Here is a 25,194-nt window from a genome sequence, read left to right on the forward strand (position 1 = left end):
CTGAGAGGCACTTGTGATACTTCCCCTTCCTTTATCCATCACTGAAAAACTGATGTGTTACTAGGGACACAGGGCGTGAGGGACTTAGAACTGATTAGAGATGGGGTTCATCCTCAATGTCCTTCCAGCCTGCTAGTTTCTAACTAGTTACTTCTCCTTTCTCTGTATTATTGTTAGCAAGAGTTGTACCATGACACAAATATGAGTAGGTGGGCAGTAAGTACTGAAGGGTCACTTGTATATGACCATGCTTAACTACTGGAAATGACTGTCTTATGGGGAGTAAGTACATTTTCATGATGCTTCAGGAAGGAGCTGAAAGGCAACATGGGGCTGTGGTACCTCTGTTTCGTTTGTGTATGTGTGTTGGAATTCTAGACTTGGAGGTGGGTGGTAGCCAACAACTGTAGCTACAGCTTCTAGAAACATTGAACCTAAATCAATCAGGCGAAACAAGAAATAAAACTACACGAAAATATGATCATTCTTACTAAGGACTATCCTGCTGAGGGAGTAGAAATTAGTGCCATAGGCTACAACTAGAAGTCCATAGAATTGGATAGGTAAGCATGTAGACAGTGTGTGTGTGTGTATGTGTGTGTGTGTGTGGCAAATTGTGTGAACGAACAGGAAGGCACAGATGCACCCAACCGTGCAGCCCATGTGTTAACCAGACACAGTCTAGGCTCTCGGAAAACAGACTGGAGTAGCTTACAATTGGTAGCATCCCGGGCCAGTGTTTCTCCTCCAGCAACTTCTGGGAAGGGCTGATTTTTACAGAATCCCATCTTGTTGCAGCTAGCCCAAGTTTGGGCTGGGTGGAGAGAGGGAGTGAACACATAAACACATTTCTAAGAGTATCTGTCAGGGGACCTCTACCCATGCACACCCCGAACTGCTTATCACAACATCAGATCAGGCTGAGTTGAGATGGAGGGTGGGGTAAAATGGCATTGGCTCCTTTGTTTCTTTGGTCTGGCTTCTTTTGCCCAGACCCCAAACTTAACGACTGTAGCAAGACACACAACAGAGCATGGCTTCCATGTGTTCATTCTTGTTCAGGGCCCTTCTTTGAACTCATTTTGAACAGTAATGCAGACCCGTGCCTAGCTGTAAGAACAAAACAAACTCCTCTCTTTCTCTTTGGACGTACACACAGTAATTGACAGGAGGAAGAACCAGATGCTTAGCAAGGAAAGCAAATTGTACTGGGGGAGAAAGGAACTTTTCTTGAGTAGAGAAAGCATTTTATTTCTAAGCATATTAGATCGGATACGCAAAGGATATTTTTAATCCACAAAGGGATTATTGAAGAAGAGGGGGAGAGTAAATTGACAACAGATGCAGAGTGTGTGCACACCCATGTGTCTTCAAGGGAGATAAATGACGGCAATCATTTAATTCTAATTTCTAAAAAATACTATTTGTTAGGAGCTTTTCTGGTGTCCCTAAAAAAAAAAAAAACTCTCTGAAAATGTTTTTCTGAATCTTTAATAAATTCGCCATCAGAAAAGCTATTTTTTAAAAAGCAACTTGATGTTGCTAGAGGATATTTTTAAGTTCTCACTGTCATGTGCAACACACATTCTTAGAAGCAGAAAAAAATGAAGGTGATAATTCAACATTAACAGCTTCTCTTTGGCTTTTTCTTCAAGGCTGTCACTGGAAAAATTTGTTGAAACTGCTTGTTGGTTGGGTCTTGAAGACTGTCTCCAGCTGTCCAAAGAGCTCTTCAGAAAATGGATGGCCGATCCAGAGATTGCGTAAGAGATACAGTGTAGGCCCCTTGCTCAGCTCCTATATCAATGTCCTTGGTTTCTCTACCCTGGTGGTGTGCTTATGGTGGGGAGGGATCATTTTGTTTTGGTTTTTTTTTTTTTTTTTTTTTTGCTTTTGCTTGGTTGAGTTTCTCAATTCCTTTTCAGGGCACCCTTGCTTGAAAAACAGATTATCTTTTTTTGCTTGTTTTTTTGTTTTGTTTTTTTGAGACAGGGCTTCTCTGTGTAACAGCCCTAGCTGCGCTGGAACTTGCTCTGCCAATCAGGCTGGCCTCAAACTCATAGAGATCCACTTACCTCTGCTTCCCAAGATTAATCGAGGTGGCGGTAGCGCACTCAGGAGGCAGAGGTAGGCAGGTCTCTGAGTTCGAGGCCAGCCTGGTCTACAAAGTGAATTCCAGGACAGCAAGGACTAAACAGAGAAATCCTGTCTTGAAAAACAAACAAACAAACAAAATGATTATTTAAATTAACAAATTAGGACTCATTCAGTAATGAGTTGAGATTCATGGCCTTTGGCTGCTGGTGTATTATTCTCCCACTAAGTGCTTACAGATGGGCAGGTTTGGGCTTGTTTTACATCTTAATAGGTTGCTCTTTGGGTTGTTTGGTAATGTTGTATCTGTGAACATATTGGAGTTCACCCCCCACCCACCCATCTGAGTTTGCAGTCTCATTAAGAACTGAGACTCTGGTGTTTGGGACTTCATTGCCTTTTGTTTATCACCTCAGATGGACTCTAAGGAAATGTGATAAAGAGACCCAAGACCAAACTAACTTATGGATGTTTGTTGCTTTATTGTAATTTACTTCTTTGAAAACTCAACCGATCTGCTAAATGAATGTTCTTTTCTTATCATAATGCTAATAGTAGTTCCCTCTTTAGCTCTTTAGATCTTCAATCTTTATGGCTCAGATATCAAATAACTTCACTAAATTCCTACTTCCGAATAAATGACTAACTTGGATAACTGTGTTCCTGAACTACTGTGGGGAATGCCTTCTCTTGTTCATGCCTTTCAGAATACCTTATCCGATTCAAAGAGTGGTTTTATGCAATGGCATTGCTTTGGGAAGTGATAAGGAGTGGGACTTTCTGTTAAGTTTCTACATCAATACAACTGAGGAAGAGGAAGGGACTCATCTACTTCAGGCATTGAGCTGCAGTAAAGAACCATGGATTCTCAATAGGTGAGGTGATCAACTTACCTTACACATGCTTGCCGGAGAAACATGATCCACATCCCAAAACAGAGGAAAAGAGAAACAAACATATTTGTGCATTACTAACTTAGAACCATGAGCTTGTTTAAAAAAAAAAAAACACAAACCACATGAAAATGAACTTTTTAATGGGGTTTAAAGCTTGTTTATATTTCACAACTGGACTCTTGTAGATTTATGGAGTATGCCATCACCGTATCTCCGTCCCCTTTTAATGACACAAATATAATAGAAGTTGTGGCGGCATCTGAAGTTGGCCGGTACGTGGCAAAGGACTTTCTAATCAACAATTGGCTGGCTGTGAGTCAGAGGTAAGAAGGAACCCAAGGCCTCAATTTCATTTACGTCATTAATTGTTATTTTTTTCCTATTTGGATCAGAGAATATAGTTTGGATAATTTATTTTTTTATTGCTTGATAATTTCAAACGCGTGTAAAGATGTGTTTTGATCAAATCCATCCCCTATCCCCTCGCCTTTGAGTCTTCCTTTACCCACCCGCATCACACCCCCCCCACCCCCCCATCCCAACCCCACCCCACTTCCCGTTTCACATGCTCTTTTTTAATCCACTTAGTGCTGCCAGTGTGTACACGGATGTGGGCCTTTCTATAAAGGGGAAACAATGCTCTTTCCAGACACCATAGGCTAGCAAATAAAAGGCCCGGGGCCAGGTATGGGTTTTCTCTTTTAAAGTGTTGGTCAGTGGGGTCCCATGAACACCCCAAACATTACCGGCTATTCCCCTTGCTCATGGCACCCTCAGTCATTGACTATAGAGATGTTCACCTTCAGTCTGGCTGTGTCAGTGAGGTTCTTTCACTCACTAAAAAAGTGATGGTTTTTCCTGTGTCTTGTCTCACCACAAACTAGAAAACATAAAGGATCACTTATCCTTAATTTTGGCTTTCTGTATGAAAATGGATTTGTATATGTTATTATCTATCTCAATTTCCCCATTATACCCATCAAAGTTTCTCTTAAGAAACACTAATTTGAGTAATTCATATTTTTGGTATGAGCATACACCATCAATTCGTGTATTTCATGAAGACTATCACACAGCTTTAAGAAACAGTATTACATTAACCTGAATGCTGTGGTTAGATTTTCCTTATCTGGATTCTGTATTATTAAGTTTTTACATTTTTTTACCCTTTAGGATTAGATCTGCTTGCTTCCTCAGTCTTTGTCTGTTCAGTAAAATATATATTAGCATGTAATAATCAGAAAACATGTCCTTGATGGCTGTTTCTTCTAAAACATTATATGCCATATATTTTTAGAAGATAAAAATTAATAATCCCTGCATGTGCTTAGACACTATAGATTTAGCAAATAAAACATGGATAAGGTCCAAGCACCTGAAAAGTTAGAAGACAGCTTTTGCAAAAAGTTTATTCTTTCAGAATAAATACATATTCAGGTTATAAATTTTTTGTTTGTTTTTGAAACAGGGTCTTATGTAAGCCCAGGCCCTTGAATTCACTATGTAGCTGAAAACTTTCAAGTCTTCACCCTCGCATGTAACTTCCAAAATACTAGACTTACAGCTATGTAACCATGTGCCCACCATGCCCAGGTGGCTAGAATATAAATACCGAAGGCCATAGATGTGTGACTACTTCATAGAACAAAGTAATGAATGTGTTGTAAATACTTATTGAGCACCTTTAGAACATGAAAAGGGATGAGGTTTTCTGCATTAGAAAATTTAAAGCTATTAGATGAAAACTCATTTATACTGCACTATTTCTCTAGCTCATCATAGAAACATACATATTATACTTACATTATGAAAATATTTTTCCTGTCTTTTGTTTAAGGTTATCTAACTCTTGCTTTATTCTGTGAGCAGACCTCATGAATTTTCTACTTATGTTTTATTTCTGTGAGACATTTTCTGCTGCTCAGCTATTGTAGAGCTGGCGAATCACAGAGATTCTGTCTGCTCCGATGCTGGATTAAGGGTGATATATTTTCTATTTTTAATCATTAAAGATAATCCCCTTCTTCCTTAGCAACCTACTGGGAATGTAGAAGTTGAATTTTAAGTTGGGATTTATACACACATCTCCTTTTTGTATATTGTTTCAGAGATCAAGCCTCATGAGCCTGTCTGTTATTCCTTGGTCTCTGTCCCTAGAGCTTGTAAGAAAAGCTCGCTGTCCTCAGCCTCCCTCCACCCCCCAGGTCTCACCAATCTGACTTTGCCTTGTCTGTGAACCCGTTGTCGGCCTTGCTCAGCTTGCTTAAGTCACTTAACGCAGCTCATCCTTAGCTTTCCTTCCACAACTTCCTTCTAACTCCTCTAGTGGCCGTTAAAGATGACACTACTGGACATACCAAAGTGGACAAAGAAAAGCCCGCGAGGCCTCAACGCTACACAAAGATAGGCAACTGAGAAAAACTGGGAGCAGGAGAGGTGGTCCTCCCAGGAAAGAGCACACCAGTTGGTTGTCCAGTGCCAAACGGTCAGCCCTGAAAACATGCATACAAGTAGCATTATCTGGACTGAACTGTTTTTATGTAGGAATGTATACATGTGAGACAAATCTTCATCTAGGGGCTGTGCCCATAGAATAATAAGCTTGACAGAGTCTATGTGATCTTGAACAAAGCATGCACTGGATTGTAGTGAGTTCTTATATTTTTGGTTGTGAGCCTAGCCTTTAACAGCTGAGCCATCTCTCCAGCCCTGTAGTGAGTTCTTAAATGATTAATTTAACTGAGTTTATTCTAGTCTATTGCATAGAGTCCAATAAGGAGGATCAAAAGGAACAAACAACACAAGGAGTCCAGCTAGAGAAGTCAATATGCTGGTCAACTATGGTGACCAATTGCCTTTGGACTGTAAACTCTATTTATGGTTGTATTTTATTTGTACTGAAATGTGATTTTAATTGTATGTTAATAAATTAAGTTGCCCTGGGGTCAGAGCTACTAGAGCCATAGCAAGAGCTTGGTGGTTAGAAGAGCTAGTAGATTTCTGTGTGTTCAGGGATACAGCCAGCATGAACATACGCCTTTAAGCCTGGAGGTGTACTTACAGCAGTGACAAGCAGTCATGTGTTGGTTACAACCAATGAGAAGCAGAACAGAAAACTATTAAAGACAGACAAACAGAAGTAGCTCTTTCAGGAAGCTAGAGCACTGCAGGAGTAAGATTTTAGCTCTGAGCTCTACTCTCGGCTTTCTCTTTTACATTGGTTCTGTGTTTCTTATTTTAATAAGACAGTTGGTTACATCTACATCTATTCCTAAGTCTGGGCCTGTTTGGTAGTGTCAGAGACCCCAAATGTGCCCTCTCTTTCAAAAGTTTTCAAGGTGGAACTTATCCCATGTTTTTAGGGTTATAATTATGGGGTTACAATGGCCAGGTGCTTTGCATGTCTTATTGGCCTCTAGGCAATGGAGAGGTAAGGGTCTCTCTCTCCCCCCCATCTCGGAGCCCATGTTTTACAACTCTAGTGATGAATATATACATGAATTCCTAATAGGAACACACACACACACACACACACACACACACACACACGCCTGAATTTAGCTCAGTGGTAGAACACTTGCCCAGCACACATGAGCCTCTGGGTTCAGTCACCACAACCACCCAAATCAATAAATAATTAAATAAACAAGTACAAACAAAACCACCAAGGACAAGTCATGGTTTGCCTGAGGATGCATGTTGTCATCACCATATGCATCATGGTCTGCATTCCTTCTGATACACAGCTGTGTGCTGAGGAAGGCAAAGGGTCACAGATTCCTCCCAGCCTCAGTTGTGAAACCATGTCTGGTTCCTGTGCGCTTATACCACTTACAGATGTTGGGGACACAGATTCACTGTCACGGCTCATTGAGGTTGTACCTCTCACCCCTGGTATCATCCACATGGACAAATGAGCTTGGGGAAGTGACTCTCAACTTTGCCTGTGCTTCTGAGCCACACAGAGTGGCTAACACACACGTGAGCTCCCCAACCCACCTGCCCCTTGAAAACTAGGATAGGATAGAAAGACTCTACCTCCTACTGGTTTCCCAAATGACTCAAGCAAAGTTTAACATGGGCCCAGTCGATACTATCTCAAAAACTGTATAGAGCTGAATTGAGTGGGGTGTCTCAGCACTTGGGAGGCTGAGGCAGGAGGATTGACTTCAGAGCAAAGCTGAGCTACATAATGAATTCCAAGTCAGTTTAGGCTACAATGTAAACCCCTAACAAACAAACAAGCAAACAACAAACCACATAAGGCTGCCTTGCTCAATCTCATAGCTACTAGCTAACATGTAGATATTTAAATTTACATTAATTAACATTTTTAAAAATTAAAGTTCAGTGTCAGTTCTATTATCCCTGTTTGAAGTGTCCAGTGTGACTAGAGGTGACCGTATTGGACAGCCCAGACAAAGAACATCTCCATCATGATAGAGAAGTCAGCGGGCAACACTGATGAGTCTAAACCAACCCCTTGACTAGCTTGTTTCACGCAAAGCTCAGGTGCAAATTAAAACTTCAAATGGCATTAAACGACTCACTAAGTCCAGACATAAATATATGGTGTCACCTGAGTCATGAGAGAACTCTCGACTGCCGTGATGTAGCCCTTACATTGGCGCTTCTTTATCCATCGAAGTCGCTAGACTGGAAAATAAACCAGGAGAGCTTGTTTCTAGCTGAACAGATTTCTCACTTCAAAATTAAAGGATGGTGGTTGGCTCAGTCATTCTGACACACGTGTCACAGTAATGTTAAGTGTAGGAGAAACTGGGTGCAGGGTAAACGCATACAATGATATTTTTCTGATGTTGTGCAATTTATTTCTGCACTGAATCTGTGTCCTACCTCAAGGTCACAGATTAATAATGGGAAAGGCTGCTTTTAACTGACATGGATTCACATGTAATTTTTATTCCTCACAAGAATTTTTCTTGCCTTTAGAGAGCAGGAAAATGTTGGCAATTTCCTACTAAGGCTTAAATTCTGCTCTCCAAAGAATTGATTATCTCACAATTGACTTAATTGACCTATATAAGCACATTAAATACAACCATATAAGGAATCCCTAAAAAAAAAAACTTCTAAATGGGTCTTATTATCTTCATAAAGTTTGTAAGATTATTAGTGCATGAACTTTTAATTATGGCTTCATTACTTTTATATTTTATTCCAGAGAACACCAGATTCATAGAAGATGTTAAATTTATGGAAATGAAATTTAGTTCACTCTTTTTACACATTCTACTACAGAGAGAATTTTATATATTCAATTAAATTTGCTTTACATATTGGATACACTTATTTTTATGGTTTAATTTATATTAGAAGGCTTGTTCAATTTTGCTAATAGTTTTGTCTGAATAAATAGTAACATTTGTGAGTTGTTGAATGCAGAAGTTCAAATTAAAAAACATATATATTTAAATGACATAGGAATGTTTATTTAGCTCTTTATATATCAGAGTATCTATGGCTTGCTGAAGTTATAGTATGCACAGAGAATGAATATATCACCAATCTTCATGACAAAGCAGATTCAAAAGGCACAGCTTTGAAAATTTTTACAATCCATTACTTATTTTTTATAAACTTATCATCAATTTTAGCATCATAAAGTTTCCAAAAAAGAAACCCAGGGTTTTCTACCATTTCAGCTACCTAATATCTTAGAGACACAGCCCTTCTGAGCCTCGTCATAAATATACCAATGCCAGTAAAGTATAAATTCGCTAGTAGAGCAGTTGTCCCAGGGGAAAGAGAGCTATGAGAGACAATAGTTTCCAGCTCTGACATCTCAAACTGCGAATGGAACATCACAGTCTATTATCTGTCTACTAATTGACATTTAGGGCTTGGCTTTGTCCTCTCTGAAATGGCAGCTCTTGTGTCTGATAAAGCCTAAGGTTTCCCTACTAATCTAAAAGTGCAGTTGTTTTGAATGTGTTAAGGACAGACTCAGAGTTACCAATAACACATCAGTGTTGTGTTCAGGAAATAAATCAAAGCTCTTCCTCTTGGTGTTGTTTCACCAAGAGTGAGCCCGCATTAGATCCCTCTACTTCCCTGTTTGTATCCTTTATCCTCTTAATCTGTGCCTGCCTGAATGCTGTCTTGTGAATCTGTCCATGTGTCTGTCTGTCTGAGTGTGACTGTGTCTATCCCTAACAAAGGGCTTTTATCTACGTTTATTGAGCAGTACAGAAGGCATCACATGGAGGAAAGGAATGAGGGATACTTTACAGAAATCTTCAACAGAGTTTTACAAGGGATTAAGTCACTGGCTCCAACAGACTCAGATAACAAACAGTAGTACAAACATCATCATTTATCAAGCAATAGCTATATGTTGCTTTCAACATTTATGGTGAATATTCATTTTATAATACCACCTTCAGCCTATATTTTCTGTTTTTAGCAAATGATTATCAAAACATATACAAACATGCATACATTACTCTTGAGTCAAGGCATGGAAGGGTCCGGGATATGTTCCTTCATTGTCTCAAGCACTCATGAACACATGTCAACCCAGTGTTCCTAATTCTTTTTTTTTTTTTTTTTTTTTTTTTTTTTTTTTAAGGATAACTAGCTGGGCAAGGTAGCGCACACCTTTTAATTCCAACACTTGGGAGGCAGAGGCAGAGGCAGAGGCAGGCATATATCTGTGCATTTGAAGCCAGTTTGATCTACACAGCGATTTCTAGCACAGTCAGGGCTACATAGTGAGACCCTGTCTCAAAAAGAGTAAATAAGTAAAGAAGATTGACATGCATTGACTTTTGTCTTCACAACAATTAGAATATGTTGGAAACTGGTAAGGACAGACCATTTATAGTGTATATGTTTTGAACAATGAACAATAAACCTTGTGTTTTTCAAAAAGAGTTTCTGAAGTTGGGCACTAAGGAGTGAGATGAGCTAGGTACTCCAGTGCCTCATCCCGGGTATCTCCCCAAATCCTCGGTGATGCTCAGGTCATGTTTCCATGTTAGTTTCATTCTACAATTGACCAGTTGCTGAAGGTAAACTCTAAAACTCACCCCTGCCTCATGATGTTGGCTTTCTCTTGTGTCTGCTAGCGAAGTCACATCTTTAGCTCAGGAGACAGACTTCCAGTTTGGAACTTGGTTTTTGTTGTTGTTTGTATGTTTTTGTTTTGCTTGGAATCTTGTTTCCCATGTTATCTCACAAGTTTTCCCTCTACTTGGCTAATTAAAACGGAGAGCCAAGAGCTGTTCTCCCTGCCCATGGTCCCAGCTTTGCTCACCTGAGCTGCACACAGGGTCCTGTTCACTCAGGTAGCTTCAGCTTTCCATTACATCTGGGACTTGAAGAGGTAAAGGCTAGTTTCTCCTCACTCAGATTTCTATAGATAACTAACTCTTACAATAACCCTTACCATTTGAAAAGTCACAATTACAGTTTTTGAAGTAAATCAATTACACATATTAACTACCAAAGCAACTTGATCATTTCTTGTTCAGTCGACTATAATAACACTATTTCAATTTCATTTTCTTTTTTAATGAGTCCAAAATTCCTTTTTTTTTTCCATGCTACAGCAGTACTTTGCAGCGGTATGTATCTGTTCTTTCTTTATAACTTGACAATTTTTGTTTCCTAAATGGAGTTAGAGCAATTATGGTACTGGGACATCTTGAGACTCAGAAGACAGAAATGAACACTTAAAAAAAAACCCCACAATATAACTTTAAATACACTGCAGGGCATTTTAGTTCATGGTTTTGAAATTTATTGCATATTACCTATCATTTCTGAAGGGACATCATTTACTTATTTATTTACACACCCTTATAAAGTTTCTTGCTTTGAGACACTGAATATGAATTCTAACTGTCTGTAGAATAGATGTATATAATTGTTGCTTTAAATAAATGTAATAATATTTAAATAAAACTGAAAACTTTGTTGCACATATATATACATATATATACATATATATACATATATATATACATATATATATATAATTTCTTTAGTGTTACTTGTTCTCTGCACAACAGATTTCCTACTTAAGACTGAACAAGTTCATGCATGGTTTCCCTTGGATTTGTGAGGGTGATCTCAATGGGGCTGCCTACGTCCTATTGATCTGCTGCTGAAGAAGGCATCATTATTGCCAGGTACTGCTGTCCTCTGACCAGCACCATGTTGCTTTGCAGGTATGGACCACAGTCACTAGATGGTTTAGTGTGGGTCCTAGGGAGGACTGTAAGCACAGATCTCCAGGTTATGGAGGTAAGTCCTGAAAGTATTGTGAAGTACAATGATATTTGGGAAGTGCTTTGGATGTAATTTGACTCGCTGAAATGAAAAATCATACACTTACTTGAATCATCTCACTCTATGCTTTGTTAGTGTGATTGGTATTGTATTAGCCTGGTTTCTCTAAAGGAAGAGAACTGATAGAATTTTACATTCTCTCTCTCTCTCTCTCTCTCTCTCTCTCTCTCTCTCTCTCTCTCTCTGTCTCTGTCTCTGTCTGTCACACACACACACACACACACACACACACACACACACACAAAGGGAATTTATCAGAGTGGCTTACAAGCTATAGTCCAAGTAGTCCATCTATGGCTGCATGGTTGTCTCCCGATGGAACGGCCAAGGATCCCATAGTTGTTCGGTCCACAAGACTGGATGTCTCAGCAGTCCCAATCTAGTGCTGGAGTCCCAGGAAAGCCCTAGACAGCTGCCAGTTTCAGTCGGTGTTGGAATCCTGAAGAAGCAGGTTCTAGCACCAGGAAGGAGTGCCTCAGGAACAGGATGATGGACTTGCCGCCGAGAGTGAGGGCAAGTAAGCCAAAAGCAAAGTCTCCCTTCTTCTGCGTCCTTTTATGTGGCCGGCCACCAGAAGGTGTGGCCCACGTTTAGGGTGGATCTTTCCATCTCAGATAATTCAGCCATGAAAAATCCTTCATGAAGAGTGCCCAGCTGCTTGGGCTTTAGTTAATTCCTGACGTAGTTGGCTTGACAACCAAGATGAGCCATTACGAGCTCAAGTTTTGTCAACTGGACACACAATATCTCCTTTGTCATGCTTAATTTCTATCTATCTTTCTTTTTTAATGTTTTGGATTTTTTTTTTTTTGAGACAGGGTTTCTCCATGTAGTTTTGGTTCCTGTCCTGGATCTCGTTCTGTAGATGAGGCTGGCCTCAAACTTACAGAGATCACCTGCCTCTGCCTCCTGAGTGCTGGGATTAAAGGCATGCGCCACCACCGCCTGGCTTGTCATGCTTAATTTCTAAGTAAAAGCAATAGCCAAGTCATAATTGTGCCTAATATGATATAACTATCCCATGTACAGCCACATGTATTATATATTTGAGACTAGGTGGCAATGTCACTTGGGGGACAATCTTTTAATGTCTTATAACTTAAATATGATAACCACTGATATTACCCCAATTGATATTACATTACATGATAAAAATATAGAGGAAAGAAAAACATTATATATGTATATGTATACACACACACACAAAACACATTCTTGCCAAAATAGGACAGAAACACTCAAGTCAATTATAATTTGTTGTTTCTGCAACTGGTCACATGGTCTTAGCTGGTATTTATAACTACCTCCCTCTACCACCCATTCTGTATTTCCCCCACCCTCCTCAGGTCTTGGCTCTCTTCCTGGAGGAGTGACCCATACCTTCATTCCTGAAGGGTCTGGGCCCTTTGTCATCCTGCCTGGATTGCTTTACTATTGTTTTCTTTTGACTTTAGTCATAAGATGATAACATCAAGAGATGCCCTAAAGTAGCAGTTCTCAACCTGTGGGTTGAGACGTTTTGGGGGCCACATGTCAGATAGCCTTCATATCAGGTATTTGCATTACGATTCATAACAGTAGCAAAAGACAGTTATAAAGTAGCAATGAAATAATTTTATTGTTGGGGATCCCCACATGTCGTAGGGTTTCTATTGCTGGCATGAAAACACCATGGCCAAAAGGCAAGTTGGGGAGGAGAGGGTGTATTGGGCTTACTCTTTCAGCATTGCCATCACGGAAGGAAGTCAGGACAGGAACTGAAACAGGGCAGGATCCCGAAGGCAGGAGCTGATGCAGAGGCCATGGAAGGGACTTGCTTACTGGCTTGCTCCTCATGGTTTGCTCAGTCCACCTTCTTATAGAACCCAGGACCAGGGGTGGCACCATATACCTTGGGCTGGGCCCTCTCCCATTGACCACTAAATGAGAAAATGCCTTACAGCTGAGGCATTTCCTCAGCTGAGACTCTTTCCTCTGATGATTTCCTCTGATGACCGTAGCTTGTGTCAAGTTGACACACAAAACCACCCAGGACACCACAACATAGGTGTATTAAAGGGTCACGGCATTAGGAAGGTTGAGAACCACTGCCCTAAAAGGATCTCTCACACTCCGACATAATCTTCCTCGCCTCCACTGTGCAGAATCCAGTTTCCACTTAGTAGTCTGAGTCAATTACTCCTAACACTGTCATTCCTTTCTTAGCCTGATGGCTTTAGGGCACCAGAAGCCCAAAGTGGTGAAGTCTAAGCTTCCAGTTCAGTGGAATGTTTATTGTATCTCCAGACAGAAGTGAGGGCTCCTCCATCTGGAACCAAAACTTCTAGGCCAGCAGAATGTAAGGAAAAATTTCCCTAGTGGGCCAAGAGGGTGATAGTGAACAAAACTAGTCCCTTTACTACTCCTTGGTTTCTGGACCCATGGATATTGGCGATGGGAGAAATCAGACCATATATTGGATGTGGATTCAAAGCATATACCGCCTTCTGCAGAATCTTACCCCAGCACTCCGGGATACTGCCACCTAATTTGTGCTGGAACTGTGTCTTCAAAAGGCCATTCCATCGTTCTATTAGACCAGCTCCTTCAGGATGATGGGGAACGTGGGAAGACGGGTGGATTCTGTGAATGTAGACCCACTGCCACCCTCCTCTGACTGTGAAATGAGTTCCTTGGTCAGAAATCATGTTATGTGGAAATACCATGATGGTGGATAAGGCATTCTGTAAAGTCCATGGATGATTGTTTTGGCAGAAGTAGTATGTGCAGTAAAGGCAAATCCATAACCAGAATAGGTATCTATTTCCAGAATGCCAAAGCTCTTTAGTGGTGCAGTGTACCTTCTCATGGACTGCACTTTCTATCTTCCCCTCTAGGAGCTTGTTCAGCCTGAAGTCTGGTTATAGGTATAAAGGCAACTATTGGAGGGCCCCGAGAGACGTCAGAATTATCTTGTCTGGCATCTCCTTCAGGGAAGATTACTCCTGGTTGGGCATACCATAAAGATTATTTTCCTCAGGCAAAGGCAGAGAGGTCACTATTACAGGACAAGGGAGTGGGGATGTGTCCTCTGCTAAGGGTGGAGAGATTACTTCCTTGGGTGAGACAAACCCTTCAGAATCTGAGGTTCAAAGTCCTCACCTCAACAGATTCTTCTCCCATGTCTCCAACCCACGCTACAGGATCCTGTCCCTTACCAACCAACGCCCCGACTTTAACTGCTGATACCTTCCAAGGTTGAGACTTGAATTTTAGTTGTGATTCAGCCAATCTTAGAAGGAGGGTTTTGGTTTGATTTTCTGCAGCTTGAGTTCTGTGGCTGCTGGAGAGAAAATTCTCTCCCAGGGCACACTTAGAAACTTTTAAGACTGGTTCTGTGCATCTGGAGTGTGCATCGACTGTATCACTCAGTTCATCCTTTTCTTGCCACTGTATCCAGAGATGCTATAAGTTGGTTAATTTGACCGCAGAGTTCATTCTTTTCCTTTATTGTGGTATCCTGAGACACAAGAAGTTGGTTAATTTTTTATCATAAAACTCATTCTTTCCTCTGTCAGTTTATCCAGAGATGCTAGGAGCAACAAGCCAGTATTATTATTTTCCTTATTTTTTCACAAATTGTCAAAAGTTATATGTACAACCACTAAATTTTCTTTTCCATAACAATGGGCTTTCAGTGTTCTCCATATTATTAAGGGAGTCTGTAGTTGGAAGATTTCCTGTGTCCCAGCTGACTGGCAGTCAGGACAAATCTCTCCCACTCTCCCCAAGCTAACACACAGAGGTTTATTTTAATTATAACTGCTTGGCCATTAGTTCAGGCTAATTACTGACCAGCTCTTACACTTAAACTAACCCATAATTCTTATCTATGTTTAGCCACATGGCTTGGTACCTTTTCTCAGTTCAATCTTGTCATCTTGCCTCCTCTGTGTCTGGCTGGCGACTCCTGACTCAGCCTTCCTCTTCCCAGAATTCTCCTCTTTGCCTGCCCCTGCCTATACTTCCTGCCTGGCTACTGGCTAATCGGCGTTTTATTTATCAACCAATCAGAGCAACACACGTTCACAACATACAGAAAGACATCCCACAGCAGGAGTCTTCAATAACTATAGATGTTGGTGAATTCTGAAGTCTGTTCCAGAAACTTAACAAATCCACCCTTACAATTCTGTCTCTCTAGAGCCACTTCCTTTGTTAATTCTATCTTAGTTACTTTTCTGTTGCCTCGATAAGACATCATGACCAAGGCGACCTATAGAAGACTCTATTGGGAGCTTGCTTACAGAGAGCTAGAGTCCATGACCATCATGGCAGGGTGTATGACAGCAGGTAGGCAGGCATGGCAGTGGAGCAGTAGCTGAGAGTTTACATCTTGATCCACAAGCACAAGGCAGAGAGAGAGCCAACAGGAAATGGCATGAGCTTTTGAAATCTCAAATCCCACCCCCAGTGACACACCTTCTCCAACAAGGCCACACTACCTAATCCTTTCCAAACAGTTCCATCAACTGGGGACTAAGCATTCAAACTTATGAGCCTATGAGGATCATTCTCACTTGAACCACCACATTCCACTTCCTGGTTCCTATAGGCTTGTGGTCATATCACAATATAAAATACATTTAGTTCAACATCAGAAGTCCCCATTGATGTTCAGGCTCAACACTGTTTAAAAGTCCAAAGTTTAAAGGCTCTTCGGAGACTCAAGGCACTCTCTTAATTGTAATGTCCTGTAAAATCAAGAAGCAAACTATATGATTATGACATACAATTTGGCACAGAATACACAGTACCATTAGAGAAGGGAGGAGTTAGGACATGGTGAAGAGATAGTGGACCAAAGGAAAACAGTAACCTAGCAGGGCAGACTCCAAATCCTGTTGCTCTGTAGTGTCCAGTGTCAAATAGGTTAGTTGGCTTTGCCCTTCCAGCTTTGTTGCCTACAACATACTTCTTTCTTGGGCTAGTTCCACTCCATGTCTGAAGGTCTCTTTGGCTCTGGCACCTCAGGGGTCTCCAAAGCAATCTAGGCTTTACTTCCACTGCTTCACACAATGGCTTCTCAGTGTCTCTTGCCTTCTCAGAGCCTTCATGTGGGGACTGCCCAGCCACACATTGCTTGACCTCAGTGGCCTTCCTTAACCATGTAGGAAGATTCCATAGCCCCATGCACGTGTATCCTTCATGACTCTAAACCCAGATCCACGTGAATAACATTGCCAAGTTCAGCAGCTGGCTTGGGACAGAGCCTGGCCCCTTGAATCACATCTACAAGCATGCTACCATGCTCCAATTAAACTCACATTCTTGTGCTTACATGGCAAGCATTTTGCCAACTGAGCTATTTTTCTAGCCCATCAGTACCGGTGTTTGCATATTAATTTTCTGAAACTTTACTGAATTGTTTATTCATTCAGATAAATAAAAGATGTTGCTATCTATGAACAGTGCCAATTTGACTAAAACATGCAGAAATGAAGGGCAACATCTGTAAAGACAGATGTAAGATGCATCGAGATTGACCTCTGGAAGCTGCCAAGTTCCTTTGAAATACAAAAGGGTCTCTCTGTCTCTGGTCACAAATCTTGTGCAATATCTAATATGTATTCTATAACTATTTGTTGAGAGCTATGATGTACTTTGGAAATAAAGAAATTAATAAGATCAAGTTCTTACTTCATGGACATTGCAGCTGACATTTCATCCTTCTGGGTCAGTTTGATGTTAATCACACTGTCTCAGTCACAGCCTCCTCAGAGACACTTGATGGAGGTCTACATATCACTACTCCTTCCAAGCATCACTGCCTCTTTGCAAAGGCGGTTTGCTTTTTTCCGTGAACTGGTTTCTTTTGTGTCAGTGAAAGTTTGGTGTTGCTGATCAGTTATCTCCATCCATGTAGTTGCAGTGGTTCCTGGGAAATGTGTTGGAGGAGCAGCAGAGGATTGCAGCTCATGCCAAATTACAGGCAATGAAGACGGAGAATCTGAAAAACAAGAAGAGGATTGCCAGGATGGCTGAGTGGCTTCGGAAAAACACATAATTTGTGGCCACTTGTGGCATGCTTTCTGCGTTTTATAACCGTGTTTGCTCACAGTTTTGTCTTCCATATTTAGTGACTCTGGAAAGCTGCATGGCTTCTTTTATTTTGGTTATGTTTTTTTTCTACTTAGTCATGGCCTTCCTGTTTTCACACCTTACCCCAAGGATCAGTGATTGCTGAGGATTTTGTCAACACTGCCATGTATCTGGGCAAACCTTCACTTCCCATTGAGCAATAAAGTCACCAAATTTAAGTGCCTTGCAAAAACAAAAAAACAAAACAAAACAACCAAACCAAACCAAACCAAACAAAAACAAAAAACAAAAACCAGATTGATCTTAAAAAATCTCACTTATTTTGATGTGAAGGCCAGTGGAGCATTAAATCAGTGGCATTGACGTAGTGCAGATTCTATTCAGATGGAAATCCAGACTTGGAATAACTCTATGCTTTATTTAGTTTAAAAATGAAGGAATGATGGGAACACAACATTGCAGTGTAAAGAAAGAGAAGCCAGAAATAAATGAGATCACTAGGAGACAGCGCAACCAAAGGAAGCAGTCTAGTCAAGACTGAAAAGGAGGCATGGACAATTTCAGAAGTCATATCAAATGCTCCAAAAGCAAAGCAAAAAAAAAAAAAAAAAAGAAAAAAGAAAAATCTTCTCCCCAAAGTCAAGCCAGAGCACAGTGATCGCCATTTCATACTCAGGAGAACAAATTCAGTTGGCCAAGTTGAACCTACTTGGAGTGTGGAGCAATAGACTTTCAAGAGTTGCTGACTAATACATGGAAAGAGCTTAGTTTTGATATACACAGGATGAAAACAGGACAGTGAAGCACACCGCTCCTGCTTCAGATGCTGGGTATCTCATCCAGTCCTTTTTCCTTTACACTTTGTTGTTTTTTAGAAAGAGGGTCAAAATTGCTTATCTCCTATCTACCTCACAGTGGTATTATAAAGATTAATGAATATGCTATCAATGAAAAGACTTTAGAACTTCCAGACAAGACTAGAAGCTTAGAAGATTGTTTCGTGTGACTTTATTAATGAGGAGTCATGGGAAAGACTATATATTCCAGGGACAGAAAGAAAGGAGAGCATCAAGAATCATGAAGAGAGAAGGACTGGAAACCAGCACAGAAACAGACCAAGAAGGGAAAGAAGAACCAGGCGATGGTGTGCCACTCCATCCATGGTCTGTCACCGAGCACACACATATTCAAAATTAACACTATGTAAATAGAAATGTAAGTCATTATACATTCAAATGTTTATTTGAAATTTGTAGCATCTCACATTACTAAAATTTAAAATATCTCTACGTTTTCTAGAGAAGGCTTTGCATCTATATACATGGTGAATGGAACATAAAGTCACCATGCTCATGTCCCAACTTCCTCTACTCCATAGTAATGCTCAAGTAGCACGCTGCTAACTCATACAACCAATGAGGAACAGTCATAAACTCAGAATATTAAATTATACCGCACCTTGCATATGGCTGTGCGTTTGTGTGACTAGTGAGACTTAATGGATACAAATAAAAACTTCTGTGTTGGATATCCATCTCCAGTTTCCAGTTTGTTTTAAATTTTTAATGCGTGTGTGTGTGTGTGTGTGTGTGTGTGTGTGTGTGTGTGTGTGTGTGTGCCTGTGCCGTGAGTGCAGTGCCCACGTAGACCAGGAGAGGCGTCAGGTCTCCTGGATGTGGAGTTGCAGGGGTTTGTGAACTGCCTGATGTGTGTGCTGAGAATTGAATTGAATCCTTTACTCTCTTAACCACTGAGCCATCTCTCCAGCCCCATAACCTGATTTCTGTGATTTTGAAATTCTAAATGAAGTCTAAAGACACAGATTGAAAAATACAGAGAGATATTTGCATTGTGTTATAAGTGGATACCCTGGGATCTGGATTTTCAAAATAACTAATTGTAAGTTTTTAAATTAGATTTTCCTACACAAGCTTATTTTAAAATTTTTTTTTTTTGTCAAAAAGCATACTTTGTGGGAAAGGCTATTTTTGTAGGTGTATTCATGTATAATACACACAACACAGTTCTCTTTCTCTCTCTCTTGTGAGTGTGTGTGTGTGTGTGTGTGTGTGTGTGTGTGTGTGTGTACCCTTCCTGTCTTGGGCTGAACTACACTCTAATTCATTTGATGTCTATGGAAAAGCACCAGCAGGGATGAAGGTCTCCTCTCATTCTTTCCTTGCACTCTCACATAAACGAGCGGATGAGATACAGCAATCAGGTCTACTGCTGGCCTGAAGAAAGTGGCCATTCTGATGTGATGATGGCTCCTGGACCTGAAAGGCCACAAGTGCATGCCAGAGGAGTGGAGCGGAGCCTCTAACCATGGGGTGTGTAGGACATCTGGGGTGTCTACCCTGTGCAGTGATCACACTACCATTCGGAAATGGTTCCTTGATTTTAGCATATCTCACTTGAGATAAACACAGCTGTTGACGCCACTGCTCCTCAGGAGCAGGAATAATCCTGTTGATACATCTCCAGTTTCATTCAGAAGATCATCGGAGGACTGCTCTATAATAGAGAACAGACAGCTCTGCCCTCTTCAAAAGGTGATATTCTCCTTCATTCCCACCAGCCAAACCCTAGACTTTAGAGAAAATATGTTCATTTGAGAAAGTAACTGATGGAGAAGTCATGACCTACCTAATTACAAGTGGCATAATACAGCTGGCAAGTGATGTAATAGGCAGGAAAGACTTACACATTCTGTTTCCTGTAGGATACACTGAGCATGCGCTGTACAGGATTACTGCTTCAGCACATCACTTCTAGCCAGTATCCATCCCTGTCGATCAGAAAAACAAATTGGACTAATAGTCTGTTCATTTGCTTTAACAAAGAGATTTAAAATTCTAGAGCTTGTTAGAAAATGCTGAGGACATGAAAAGAAAAAGAAAGAAAAAGAAAAAAAAAAAACCTGGACATAGCTCAAGGGTAGATTCTTATTCCAAGTCTCAGAATCTCTCCAACTCTCAACCGATGCCTTAATTCTCATACTGGGGTCTTGACAGAGCCGTGAATTTAACCTGCATTGTAACGCTACATCCTACAGAATCCCATAGAGCAGCTACAAAAATGCAGGACTTATTTTGTGGGGCTCATGGGGAGCAGAGGCAGTTGCCTTTCTTGGGGGCTGTGGGCTAGCTGGCTGGCTTCACTCATAGGCAACACACTCATCCTCAAGTGGCTGTCTGCTTCCATGTGGTTGATGGCCTCCATGTTGAGGTAGTTGGGGAACTTGAGGTCCATCTGGCAGCTTGATGGTCAGGTCATAATGGTTGAAAGTGATGCATCCATCCATGACACTCCCCGGCCGGAAGGGAAAGCCAGATTCCTCAGTCCTCCAGGCTCTGCTATGCTTGCTGTTGCCCACAATGGCACTGGTGACCCCCAGGGCATTGAAAAGGGTTGATGTGTAAGCTCAGGTTGTTGCTGTCTTTACCGAGGCTCAGCACAAAGCTCTTGGCTTTGGAAGTCACCTGGCCCCAAACTCTGAGGCATTCCCTAGGTTTGGGATCCAGGTTGCTGGTGACTAGACTTACAAGTCATGACTAACAAAAGCTTCTGGATCCACTGTACCGGCAGTCTGAATACTTAGCCTGATAACTCAGGAATTCTTTATGACTAAACACCTTAGAAGTCATCTGGTTCTCTGATCATGTCCTGGTCTATTTCATGTCGCTACAACATGTCCAAAACTTGGTATTTTTATAAAGAAGTGAAGTTTATTTAGTTCACATTTTTGAAGACACAAAATTCATCATTGGGAGAGTTGAGGTCAGGGTGTACCTGGCCCTAAATTTCTCTATATTATATAAAACTTTGATTTCCCCCAACACAACACTGTGTCTTACTCTGAGAGATTCCATTTTATAAGCAACACCTATAGATAATTTAAATAATGAAGAAATAGGTTTCATGAGAATACTATGCCATTTTACACAATGGACTTAGGCATGTGAAGCATTTGGTGTTTGTGGGGTCCTGGAACCAACTCCCCACAAATACTACAGAGGGTTGTAGATCACTGTCACCCACTCCATCAGGAAACATCATGTTGAATAGTTGAAGATAATGTTTACTGAAGAAGATGGGGTCCCTTCGTGTGTTCTCAGTTTCATTGAAAAAGACTCAGAAGGAATCTTGAATATCATTTTTATTAGATTTTGAGAGAAAAATATCAGGGTAAGCAAGCTGTAAATCTCAGCAGCGTATGAGAGAGAGAGAGAGAGAGAGAGAGAGAGAGAGAGAGAGAGAGAGAAAAAAAAAAAAAAAAAAAAAAAAAAAAAAAAAAAAAAAAAAAAAGAAGAGAAGAGAAGAGAGAGAGAAGAGAAGAGAAGAGAAGAGACATGCTTCTTGAGGTAGAGTCCATGAAAGCAGGCAGGTTCAGTGATGGAGGGAGAAAGGGGTGGCGCTGTCTTTAGAGAAAGAGCGAGGACATCCAGACGTCAGGGCAAGCGTACTTAGGATTTGGGCAGGTATCGAAGAAAGAGGTAGAGGGGTGGGGATGAAAAGTTGTGCTTTTTCAGTTAGAACTCAGAAAAGTTGGGCAGGCTTAGCAGTAAAGATCTGCAAGCAACTAAATGAGGGAGGGCTTCTGGGCTGGACAAGTATATGGTCTCACTTAAGAATAAGGGACAATTATTCTTCCCATCTCCTTAGCTTGTCTTCAGGCAAATCCATTTTTCCGAGGACGGGTCTCCTGTCCAGGTGACTGACAGGCAAGTTGGACGAACTCTTAAGAGAAAGTGGAAGTGTATGTGCTGTTTCAGGGAGTTCATCTCCAGGGTCATCTCGGGTCAGAGAAAGAACTCAGATTCCATTCTGTTGACCAGGAGGATGGAGCTTTCTCTTAATGGACTCAACAAAGCCCTGACGCTTTACACTTTCCTATGGTATTGTAAATCTGAAGAAAGGGCAATTAGGATGCTGCTCTTAAAAGTAGCGTGCTACCAGGTTAGTGGTGGTGGAATTCAAAGCTGATTGTCAAGGTCCATCCTCATGGTGTCCAAGTCTTCTGTTCTTATCTAAACACCTAATAGTGACACTAGGTGGCAGAGCTAAGTTCCACACGAAAGCCAGGGTCCAGCCTAGGTGCAAAGTCTTTTTCTTGAGACTCTTGTATTGAGAGCTATTGTATCAGCAAGGGTCCAGTTAGGAACCAGAAGCCTGCTGCTCTTGACTGAGAGAGCTCAGTGTAAGGGATTAGTAATGGAGAGCTGAAATGCAAAGACCAACACTGAGATGACACCAAATTAGGATCCACAAGCAGCAGCTTGCTGTCCCTGTGAGGGTGTCCCAGGAGGAGAGCTGGGCTACCTCAGCTACCCAAGGTTCATAGGGGCTGTGGTCCAAACCTGGAGGAGTGGGTGGACTCCACTGCGCTGGTGAGTTAGAAAATCAAAGACAAAAAGGGGGCCCTGGAGCTGCATTCAGACCTCTGAGAAGGCAGTGGTCCGCAGGTGCTGGTGTCCCTGCTGTGGATACACGTCGTCTGCAATTCTGAGGGGAAATCCAGTGAGATGAAATCTAACAGGCAAAGCAAGGGGGGAAAAAATCACCGCAGGGCTAAGCTGAAAGATGCTAGAAACAAACAGGAGAGAGCCAGCAAGCATTCGCTCTCCTCCAGCCTTTCTATGTCCCTTGGTGCCCCCTGCTGGTAGAGTTGGAAACGCCACCCTTTATGATCGGTGAATCAGTCTTTGACTAATGAGACAAGATCCCAGAGGCCACCTACTCAAGACAAGTCCTGTGTATCAAGCCTGTCTGAAGCAAGAGAGAAGGCCTTCGCCAAACTGACAGTCCACTTTTCTTGTATCAATTATTCTCTGCCCCCCTCCCCTTATGACCTTTCCCTCCCCTCTCATGATATCCTTTCCAGTTTCAACACACACACACACACACACACACACACACACACACACACACACACTTTTAAATTCAGGCTCTCTGTATGAGAGAAATCCAGATTCTATATCTGATTTTTGAGTCTGACTTACTTCACCTAACATAATGATTTTCATTTCTGTATATTTCCTAGAAAATATCATGATTGCATCTGTCCTTATGGCTGAGAAAGATTCCATCACGTATAGGTACCAGCTTTTCTTTATCCATTCAGCTGCTGATGGGCATCTCAGCTGGTTCTGTTTCCTGGGTGTTGTGGACAGTGTAGTATAAACATGGACGTGTAAGAATTTCTGCAGTATGTTGACTTCATCTTTTGAGGATCTCTCAAACTGTGGTGTAACTGAGACATATGGTCGTTCCATATTGACTTCGAGTGTGGCTGCATCCGTTCACATTCCCACTAGCAGTATAAATGTTCCTCTTTCCCGAATCCTAGTCACCATTTGTCATTTAGTCTTATGATGTCAAGTCATCCTGACTGGGATGGGATCTCATCTTGAAATGTTTAATTTGCTTTTCCTATTTGCTCCTGCTACCCTGATATGCAGACACCTTACTCTGAAGCCTCCTCTGGCCTTACCCCAGCTGCTCCATACTCACTTTGGAAGGGCTCCTCTTTGGCTGTAGAACAATAGGGAAATACATCTTACCTGTCAGAGATGGTAAGTTCATAACAGTGGACACTTTGATTGAGGCCTGGTCACACAGAAACATGCGGAATTCTTGAAATAGTGAGGGTTCTGTTTTACTTTGAAGATATTTTAGTTTCAGTGCACAAAGGTCTCAATTCTACTTCTACCACTGAAAAAAACCTCTTTTCTGGATTACAGTTTTTGCACCATCTGTTGGACATATTTATTTATTCTGTGCATACAAGGGAGATATGGTGAAAGGGAGGAGTAGGGCTGGCAGAGGCAAGGCCTAGCAATGATTATTTTTGTAATTTCTTACTAAGGAGAAGAGGACAAGAACCAAGGAACTAAGCATATATCTTAAGAGAGCAGAGCATCAAAAATAGAGCAGAATATAAAAATGTTCTGAATGTTTATAGAAGATGTGGAACGTAGAAATATAAAAAAGGCGAAGGCCAAAAAGTTCTTTCTTTTTAGAATGGGAAATGTCTGAGAGAAGGTAAATGGTAGGATGGGTGGAAAAGAGCAAGACACTGAGGACGTAAATGACAGCACAATGATATTAGGGACAAATAAGTGACAATAAGTTAGAAAACTGGAAGGTGTGATTAAATTCCTAGAAAAAAAAAAAGTTACCAAACTGGGACACAAAGAAAAGATTTACAACCCTCTACATCCCTATATCGTCTTTCTTATCAACAAAGTGTAGCACTTGCCGGGCGGTGGTGGCACACGCCTTTAATCCCAGCACTCGGGAGGCAGAGCCAGGTGGATCTCTGTGAGTTCGAGGCCAGCCTGGGCTACCAAGTGAGCTCCAGGAAAGGCGCAAAACTACGCAGAGAAACCCTGTCTCGAAAAACCAAAAAAAAAAAAAACAAAAAAAAAACAAAACAAAAAAAAAAAAACCAAAGTGTAGCACTTTTACCTATAAGCATATAGGTATTAGTTATTGTCTTAGTCGAGTTCTGTTGCTGTGAAGAGACACCATGACCATGACAACTCTTATAAAAGAAAGCATTGAAATGGGGTTTGTTTACAGTTTAGAGGTTTAGTCCATTGTCAACCTCATGGGGAGCATGTGGCATGCAGGCAGACAGGGTGCTGGGAAAGCAGTTGGGAGCTCTACATCTGGATAAGCAGGCAGCAAGAAGAGAGAGTGACTCTGGGCCTTGCTTGGACATTTAAAAAAAAAACCCAAAGCCTGTTGCTGGAGGCTTCTCTCCAGGTTCCACCAAGCCCTGCAGTCCCACAATCCATGTATA

The 25,194-nt window shown here is 41.3% G+C and overlaps 1 protein-coding gene across 1 annotated transcript in view; it reads left to right on the top strand.

Moving 5' to 3' along the window:
• Nucleotides 1–18,025, top strand: part of Lvrn (laeverin) — a 62,636-nt gene extending 44,611 nt beyond the window's left edge. Inside the window, 5 exon segments of the mRNA XM_028871839.2 lie at nt 1,656–1,763; nt 2,802–2,969; nt 3,176–3,313; nt 11,186–11,261; nt 17,212–18,025. Of these exon segments, the coding sequence (XP_028727672.1) occupies nt 1,656–1,763; nt 2,802–2,969; nt 3,176–3,313; nt 11,186–11,261; nt 17,212–17,352 (631 nt within the window). The 3' untranslated portion in view covers nt 17,353–18,025.
• Nucleotides 18,026–25,194: the final 7,169 nt, after the last annotated feature.

The sequence above is a fragment of the Peromyscus leucopus genome, chromosome 19 (assembly GCF_004664715.2).
Source record: "Peromyscus leucopus breed LL Stock chromosome 19, UCI_PerLeu_2.1, whole genome shotgun sequence".
NCBI lineage: Eukaryota > Metazoa > Chordata > Mammalia > Rodentia > Cricetidae > Peromyscus > Peromyscus leucopus.